This window comes from Papaver somniferum, chromosome 9 (assembly GCF_003573695.1).
Source record: "Papaver somniferum cultivar HN1 chromosome 9, ASM357369v1, whole genome shotgun sequence".
In the NCBI taxonomy this organism is placed as follows: domain Eukaryota; kingdom Viridiplantae; phylum Streptophyta; class Magnoliopsida; order Ranunculales; family Papaveraceae; genus Papaver; species Papaver somniferum.
The window spans coordinates 132,198,840-132,208,709 of NC_039366.1; the positions used below are offsets into that span (position 1 = coordinate 132,198,840).

The following is a 9,870-nucleotide window of genomic DNA, read 5'->3' on the forward strand; positions in this document are numbered from 1 at the left end:
TCCCAATTTCTTCTGAATCTTCCATCTTTTAGACGAAAGAGAAGGGAATCGAAGATTTTCCTTCCTAATTTGTATCGAAAATGGAGAGATTTATGGTATATGGTTACCAAAGATTGAAGTTTGTTACCCAAAGAAGAATTCTTTTTACTTTTCAATTCAAAGCCTCCATTTCGAGATTTATGATAGCAGGCTTTTGGTATCCCTTCCCAAGCTAAACACCTAATAATCTAAAACTAGAAGATTCATCTGTTGTTTCAATTATCAAGGTATATGTGAACTGAATCACTAATATTATACGATTTTAATTGAGTTATTCATGTTTGTTTTATCAATTTTGATTGTAGTTTTTGCAATTGACTAGTTCTTTGTAGTTCCAAGTTGCTATGAATCCTTTAATATAATTAGACATGTATGATGTATGTGTCGTATGAATTGTAGAATGACATGTTTGTGTGTCGAATCTTTAGATCAAGTTTGAAGCACAAATAAATTTCGCAATGGAATTCCACTGAGTTATAAAATGGAATTTAATCTGTAATGAGTTGTGGATTATGGACTTCATAACTTGTACAAGTTTTGGAGTGGTAAATCAAGGTTAATTACTTAGCAATAACATGTATCTAACTGTATCTTGCAAGACAAGGCATTAATGATCAAGAGTGCTTTGATTTAAATATGAAACTAAACCTCTCAGTCAAGCACATGTCTTGCCATTATAGGTGGGTAGTGCTTGGTGTACTGTTGGTACTTAATTCTTATACATGTACTTGATTCATGTTGCAGTATGGCTTCATCTGATTCACAGCAATCTCATGATACTCCAATGGAGTCTGATACTTCAGCTAAAGGAAAAGCAGACATTGCTTGGCAGTATGCAAGGGAAGAGAAACATCCAGTGACTAAGAAAAGAATATCCATAACATGTACCGTATGTTATAAAAAGATTTTTGGTGGAAGAATCAATAGGCTAAAGAAGCATCTTGCTGGACAAATAGGGGAAGTTGCACCATGTACAAAATTTAATCAAGATGTTCGATATCAAATGCTAGAGTCACTGAAAGAAACATCTACAAAGAAGCGACAAAGAGAAGTTGAGGGTGACGACCAGCATGATAGCGAAGTTCAGGAAATCGAAGAAGTTGAAATGAATAAGCAAACTTCTGTACCCATAAATACAAATAGAAATGGAGCTAGTAAGAGGGTTGCAGGGGTAGCTAACCAGAAAAGCACAGGAATAGGTGGATATTTTGCGCCTCGAACTACACCTGGTTCTCAACCGTCAATAAGAAGTGCACTTGCGAGCAAAGAAGTAAAGAAACAAACTGATTTGGCTGTTGCTACTTGGATGTTTGATGCTTGCATCACATTTAATGCGATTAATTCATACTATTTTCAGCTTATGTTGGATGCATTTGCTACAATTGATCCAGGATACAAGGCTCCTTCGTATGATGATATCCATACTAATTTATTAAGAGCCATGGTTAAAGAAGTACAATTATTTGTTGAAAATTTTAGAAGGTTTTGGGCAGATACAGGTTGCACTGTTATGGAAGATGGTTGGAAGGACAAAATTAACCGCAGTTTAATTAACCTTTTAGTTGATTGTCCAAAGGGAACTGTTTTCTTAAAATCGGTGGATGCTTCTGACATGGTGAAGACGGGAGAACAGGTAATGGTAACAGGTTGAAATTGTAGGTGAACAACATGTTGTTCAAATGGTAACAGGTAATGCTAGCAATTACGCACTTGCTGGAAAATTGTTAGAAGAAGCATTCCCTAATATGTACTGGACACCATGTGCTGCACACTCTGTCAATTTGATCTTAAAGGATTTTGGAGAACTAGGTGATATTAAAGATGTCGTTCGCAAAGCAGCGAAGGTAACAAAGTACATTTACAATCATTCGAAGGTATTAGCTTTATTGCGTAAACGACCTGGATGGACTGAAATTATTCGCCCTGCTGCTACCCGTTTTGCAACAAATTTTATTGCATTACAGAGCATAATTTCACATAAGCATCATTTGCAAGGACTGGTTACATGTCCTGAATTTGTTGAGTCTTCATACGACAAAGAAGATAGTGGACAAGATTTTTATAACGTTGAATTTTGGAAGACTTTCTCGAAGGTTGTTAAAATTAGTGAGCCATTTGTTTGTGTGTTAAGGATGGTGGATTCAGAAGATAAGCCTGCAATCGGTTTCCTGTATGATAGCATTATTAAGGTGAAAAATAATGTGTCAAATGTGTTCAACATGAGGAAAAGGGACTATGAACCGTACATGAAAATTATCAACACTAGGTTCGATAAGCACTTCAAGAAAAACATTCATATCATGGGATATTGGTTGAATCCTGCTATCCAGTATAACGAGGACATGTCTAAGGATCCTAGGATCCATTCTTATGTCTGAGATGTTATTGAAATGTTGCAGGATATAATCAAACGTTGCAGGACAAGTTCATGAAAGAGAAGCAAGCTTTTCAAGAAGCAACAGGTGAATTTGGTCGGAATATTGCAATCAACCAACGAAAAACGATGACTCCAGGTAGATTTCATACTACATGAATGCTAAAATGATATTCTTGTTGTATTATTATGCATATCCAATTATAATTATTTATATGCATGTTATTTATTTAGCTGAATGGTGGAGAAACTTCGGTAGTGCTACTCCAAATCTTCAGAAATTGGTGATTAGAATTCTGAGTCAAACTTGCAGTTCTTCGGGATGTGAGAGGAATTGGAGTGTATTTGAACGCATACATTCCAATAAAAGAAACATACTAGAACATCAACGGATAAATGATTTGGTATATGTTCATTACAATCTCCATTTAAAGATGAGGTACTTCTGGAACACTTCACATACTTTACATTGATGTACTAGCTAGTGTGATTGTCACCTTAGGTACTTTACATACTTTACATTAAGCTAAATACAGTAATATACTTCTACTTTCAGGAATAGGACCAAAAAAAACATTTTATGATCCTATAGATTTTGATGCAATCGATTTGACGGAGGATTTGATAGTAGATGATGAGCCTGACCAGATTAACCTTGATTAACTAGAAGCTATAGCTACTGATGTATTAATTCCAATATTTGAAAGTCAAACTCGGTGAAACCATGATTTACCACAAGCAAAAGCAGGTACCTGATTGCAACATTAGTATTATATGACTATTTTTCTTAACTTTGTTTCATTTTGCTAAATAGTTGTGTGTTTGACAGATGAAGATAATGGAAATGCTGCTTGCGAATTGAATGAATTTGATGACAATGATGATTTGGATATGGAAAACGATAGGATGTTTGAGCGCCACGATCTGAATGATGTCGGTTATGAAGATATCAATGCTGGTCATGAAGATAATAATTTCAATTTAAACGATTATCCTCGTTGAATTTCCTCATTTTTAGAAAATAAGATTCAATAGAAGAACTTAGAATTGAACTTAAGCATTACGACGCTACCTTTTTCAACTAGTTTAGTACTTTAGTTATTGTTCGACTTTTATGTTTTTGGATTGCTATCTATACTTTGAATTACTATCTTTATATTTCGACTTTAAGATTTTAAGTTCAATTATGCAACTGTTATAGAGGTGAAATTGGTATAGAAATGTTAGTCATATTGCAGGCTTGCAGGGTTACAACTACAGGTTCTTAAGCTTAATAAATATATATGTGACCCAGTGAACCCGGGTTGAACCACTGGTTGGACCAATGACCCATGACCCAGTAACTTTACCGGTTCGACGTCCGGGACGGTTTTCAGAACATTGGTTTGACTAAAAAGGTTTCCTAATAAAAATAAAATAAATGTGGACATTATGAATTGGATTGGGGGAATGAACATTAAGGGATAAAAAAAACGAAAACAAAAAGAGGTTGGGGGAGGTACTATAATTGAATATTTGAGAGGAATAACGTGAGTTGTTAGAGAATATTAAGGAGAAGAAAAGAAAACGAGAGTATAAAACCTTTTCTTTTTTTTTTCTTTCATCAGCTTCTTGACCTCAGCCTTCTTATTCTTGCTGCATTAGTGGAGTCGAATTTTATGCATGAATCAAAGGGATATATTTCTTTTTATTGGAGCTTTTATCCATTACATCAGTGCCTGTTATTTGTTATTCTTTGATTGTTGGATTTAGCGTTTGAGGTAGGTGCAATACAAACCGAACCAAAACTTTATTTATTTTAATTCTTTTACTTGGATTTTTTCAATTAAGTATATTATTATTTTTATCATATTGTTGATTTATGACGATTTGATTAAAGTTTATAGTTGATAATGAATTTGATATTGTTACACGAGGATAATACGATTTGGGCTACGGTCCATGGGCAGCGACCCCTGAAGATCTGATTGACATGTTATGATTTGGGCTACGGTCCATGGGTAACGACCCCTAAAGATATTTTTGACATGATACGATTTGGGCTAGGGTTCATGGGCAGCAACCCCTAAATATCTTTTGACATGATACGATTTGGGCTACGGTCCATGAGCTGCGACTCCTATAGATATTTTTGACATGATATGATTTGGGTTACAGTCCATGGGCAGCGACCCCTAAAGATCTTTTTGACATGATTTGGGCTACGGTCCATGGGCTGCGACCCCTAAATATATTTTTAACAGGATATTGGTTATTCTTGGAGTTCCCTTGGCGCGAGTGTATTTTTTTGTTTATTATTAACAGGCTCCCGGAGTGTGAGCTGGCTTCTAGAGGTCGAGCAGTATTCTAACTAATTGTTCCAACTTATCAGGTAAGAATGCCTTTAATGGTTTTGACCATGTGTTTAATTAGTGAGTTGGTTGATGACCTATGGTCATGCTTGATCCCTTTGGGTACGTAGGCAGCCGCATGGCAGTTCAACACTTGTTATCAAAATAAAATGAGTGAGTTGTTTTATAGGTTCGAGTGAACATGAATTAGTTATTTTTGATGCGCTAATTAGTCGTTTATGCTTAAACTACTATTTTTAAGACGTGACTAGTCGTACTTTAAAACCGTGAAATCTTATATGACGTCGAGTGGATTGTTAATACCTATTAATTCTTACTATATTCTGGTATGATTATTTTTGTAAAAAAATACAAATATCTTCAGGAACATTTGATGTAAAGCGCAAAATTTGATTAATTGCTTAAGTATTTTAAAAAGATAATTCTTCGTACCAGTATTCAATCCAGGAAAATTTTGAAAGTTGTACATGTTTTGTGAATATCCTATTTTAAAACTATGATCCACTGATTTACAGACCTTAGTTCCTTTTGAGAAAGTCAACATCTACCTTTTATCTTTCTAAAATGACAAGCCTCATTTAATTTTGAGTGGTGTGTGATTTTAAAATTTCATGTTGAATTCTGTATTTATTAATTAAAAAGTAAGTCTTGAATGGTGGTAATATTTTTAATTGGAAATCAAAATATGTTTTGTTTCCGGTGGCTTTACAATTATGTGAAATCGACAGTTAGATTTTCCTAAATAATTTTATAAGTATTCCACTGCAATAAAAAATGTTACCATGAACATAAATTAAATTAGGCCAAATAAATTGTTTAATGAGCTTGGGCTTAGTAGCCGGGCTTTGGCTATGATATCGAAGTAACACTTCGGGTTTTTGGGCATGGGATCTGGGAAGGATCAGGGCCCGAAAACCGGGGTGTTACATAACATCTCCAAATGTTATTTTTCTCATACAGAGTTAGAGTATCTGGGACACATCATCACTTCAGCTGGAGTAGTTGCTGATCCAGCTAAAATTTCTTGTATGGTTAACTGGCCAGTTCCAACTACTCTTAAAAGGCTTAGAGTGTTTTTGGGTTTGACAGGATACTATCGAAAATTCATTAAGGGTTATGGATGCATCAACAAACCTCTTTCTGATCTGTTAAAGAAGAACTCCTTCACTTGGACTCCTCAAGCTACTACTTCCTTTGAGCATCTTAAGCTAGCCATGACTACTTCTCCAGTCTAGGCTCTTCCTGATTTCTCAAATCCTTTCATCTTGGAGACCGATGCCTCTGATCACACTATAGGTGCTGTTCTCATGCAGGAAGGTAAACCCATTGCTTTTTACAGTAAACCTTTAGGTCCCAAGGCATGTGGTCTCTCCACTTATGAAAAGGAGATATTAGCTATTGTCCAATCTGTGACTAGATGGAGACACTATTTACAAGGGAACCATTTCATCATTAAGACTGACCACCAAAGCATTAAATTCTTATTGGAGCAGAGAGTCACTACCATTCTCCAACAAAAATGGTTAATGAAGCTGTTGAGGTTTGATTACAAAATTCTTTATAAAAAGGGTGTGGATAATAATGTAACAGAAAAACTTTCTAGACTGCCTTCTCCTGATTCCAGCTGCCATGTTCTCCACTCTTCCACTCCTTCTTGGATTCAAGACATTTTGGATAATTATAATGAAGACCCTAAAGTGCATCAGATTATATCATCTCTTCTCCCTAACCCTTCCTGCTTACCTAATTACACACTCAAAGAGGGGATTCTCAGATACAAGAATATACTGTATATTGGCCAGGGAAAGCAGGTGAGACACTTACTTCTTTCTTCAATTCACTCTTGTTCTGTGGGGGGTCACTCTGGCATCCAAGCTTCTTATGTCAGAGCAAAATCATATTTCTTTTGGCATGGTATGAAAAAAGATAATCTTCAATTTGTTAGCCAGTGTGATGTTTTCCAAAGGCACAAAGGTGAGCATGTTCATCCAAGTGGACTTTTGCAACCTTTTCAAATTCTTGATCAGGCTTGGAAACATATCTCTATGGATTTCATTTTGGGCTTACCACCAAGCAACAGGAAATCAGTCATTCTAGTGGTGGTGGACAGGCTTACAAAGTACAGTCATTTCTTGGCACTTCAACATCCCTACACTGCAGCTTCTGTGGCTAAAGAATTCATCAGTCATGTATTTAAATTACATGGTCTGCCTTCTTCTATAGTATCTGACAGAGACAAAGTTTTTAATAGTCATTTTTGGCAAGAACTCTTCAAGATTTTGGGCACTGAAGTGAAGCTTAGTACTGCATATCACCCTTAGACTGATGTCCAGACTGAAAGGGTTAATGCTTGCCTAGAACAATACTTAAGATGCATGACTGGGTTTAAGCCAAAACAATGGTCTCAGTGGCTTCCCTTAGCAGAATGGTGGTATAATACTTCTTACCATACTAGCATCAAACTGAGTCCTTTCATAGCCTTATATGGATACAACCCTCCTCATCTGGTTTTTCCTTTACATTGCGAGACTACTGTGGAAGCTGTGGGTGACTATTTGAAGAATAAAGACATTGTATTAAACATCTGAAGGACATTCTCTTAAAGGCTCAAGAGCGAATGAAGTTCTTTGCTGATTTGAAAAGAACTGACAGATCTTTTGAGGTGGATAATATGGTATACTTAAAACTCCATCCATACAGACAAAATACTATGGACCCTTTAAGGTACTTCAGAAGGTGGGAAACTTAGCTTACAAATTATTGCTTCTTCCAGGGTCCAGAATTCACCCGGTCTTCCATGCGTCACAACTAAAGAAACAGATTGGCAATTCTCATATTCCATCTCCCCAGTTGCCAGTAGTAGATCATGAAGGCCAAGTGATTATTGAGTCTGCTAAAATTTTGGCCACAAGAACTACATCCAGAAATGGCTCTGACATTTTGCAACTCCTTATACAATGGACTAATGCATCTGCTGAGAATGCTACTTGGGCTGATGCATCTCACATTACTGCTCATTTTCCAGATTTTTATCCTTGAGGACAAAGATAATTTCGAGACGGGATTAATTTCATGTACCTGCTACTTTAAGACTGTTTGCAGTGGGAGCCCCTTATCCTTTTAGGAGTGCGCTTATCATTTCCTGTTATTACAGCTTTAATTGTTTCGATTGTATTTTGTTATTCGTGTGTAGAGAACGGCTCGTTTTTTAACAGTTGTTACTCGACTAGTGGGCCATTAACTCGTTTAGGGTTGGCCATTTAGTTTGTAAGAGAGGGAGATGAGTTCTTAATGAAGAAGAAGATATTTTAGCTTAGCCGTAAATTGTAGATTTAGTTTAATTTCTCCATCTTGATTCCAATTCTGTACTAGATCAGTACATGGAAAGAACTTTTTCTTACCACATACTTCATTTATTTTAGTTGAGTGAGAAAGTGAAATTATTATTGACGCATACGACAACGATCAAGTTGTGGAAAAACATATATGTATAAGTCCTTATTCCTTGAATCAAAGTTTGCGAACTTTTTTGATCAAGAGAACCGGAATAGTGGCATGAGATAAGTCCGCGAACTCATTCCGCGAACCCAGTCCACGAACTGGCGGAAGTTCTCGACCCGAGAAATTCTGTTGGAGTCCGGGTACTTAATTCCGCGAACCCAATCAGCGAACTTGAGTAGGTTATATCTAAAAACGATGCCTGTGAACTTATTCTTATATAAACTATGGAATGCAAGTTGCAGACCGTGGCTATATAGTTCATGAACTGATTCGAGTGAATCAAATCGTTTTTGTTCGATTGTGTCTTGTGTAGTTACATAAGATTTCCTTGCAATTGAACAACTCTCTAACTAGTTCATTTGAGTCACTTGAACTAGTTATGGTGAAGAAGAATATGGTTGATATGAAAGTGATCATATGGATAACCATTTGGTTGACTATTGTTGAAACAAAAAATGTACAAGTTTGGGTACAGTTACACAAACCTAAAACGTGCACTTCATTTGTGTAACAAGCTAGTTTTCGATCTAACGGTTGAAAGATATTAGCTTGAATCTAAATCAGGTTTTCATATAACGATGAATATTGAATGCTTTGTTACCAAGCTAACATTGATTGCAAACCCTGATTTGAAAGACTATATAAGGGAGAACTCTAGCAACTGGGAAACCTAATCCCCACACCTTCTGTGTGATACTAGTTGTGCTAAGCTAGAGTTGGTTCTCCTTTAACCTTTGGTTTCTTCTTCTAAACCAGGTTAACGACTTAAAGACTTCATTGGGATTTTGAAGCCATACCGATACTACTTTCTTGTAGTTGTGTGATCTGATCTTGCTGTTTCTATCGTACGAGTACAATTTTAATAATTGGCTTGAGATTTCTATCTCCAATAGGCAAGATAAAAGAAATCACAAACACTTCGTCTCATCGTTTGTGATTCCGCAATATCTTTTTCGCTGCGTCGGTTAAGATTATTGTGAGGTGATTGATAATACTAGGTTGTTCTTCCGGAATATAAGTATGGATTATTGATTGGTTCCTGTTCACCTTGATTTATCAAAAGACGGAACAAAACTCGTAGGTATATTCGTGGGAGACGTATTTATCTATTACCGTATACTTTTCTGTGTGATACAGATTTGTTTATTAAAGTCTTCGACTTTGGGTCGTAGCAACTCTTAGTTGTGGGTGAGATCAGCTAAGGGAATCAAGTATGTAGCATCCTGCTGGGATCAGATACGTAGGGGCATAACCGTACTTTGGATCAGTGTGAGATTGGTTTGGGTTCAACTACAGTCCAGACCGAAGTTAATTTGGAGTAGGCTAGTGTCTGTAGCGGCTAGTGTCTGTAGCGGCTTAACACAGTGTGTGTTCCTTGTTAAAAAAATTCTGGTGTCTGTGTTATTTATATTCCGCATTATATTTTGTTATATAATTGAAATATCACAGGTTGTGCGTTGTTCAATCAATTAGAATATCCTACCTTTTGGTTGTTGATAAAGACTCGCAGATTTCTATTGGTACCATCCGAGTTATCTCTCTAGTATTTGATAAAGACTCGCAGATTTCTATTTGCTTGAGTAAAGATCAAATCGAGAGATTGAG

The 9,870-nt window shown here is 36.2% G+C and overlaps 1 protein-coding gene across 2 annotated transcripts; it reads left to right on the plus strand.

The window, feature by feature from the left end:
• On the plus strand, positions 1-3,569 carry LOC113313258. 2 transcript variants are annotated; one of them, XM_026562002.1, is made up of 5 exons: positions 1-266; positions 784-2,552; positions 2,648-2,852; positions 2,970-3,161; positions 3,243-3,569. In XM_026562002.1, the coding sequence occupies exon 2, from the start codon at positions 785-787 to the stop codon at positions 1,688-1,690; it is 906 nt and encodes a 301-aa protein (XP_026417787.1). In that variant the 5' UTR covers positions 1-266; position 784; the 3' UTR covers positions 1,691-2,552; positions 2,648-2,852; positions 2,970-3,161; positions 3,243-3,569. The 2 variants fall into 2 exon arrangements, with proteins under 2 accessions (XP_026417787.1, XP_026417788.1); XM_026562003.1 differs by lacking the exon at positions 2,970-3,161.
• Positions 3,570-9,870: the final 6,301 nt, after the last annotated feature.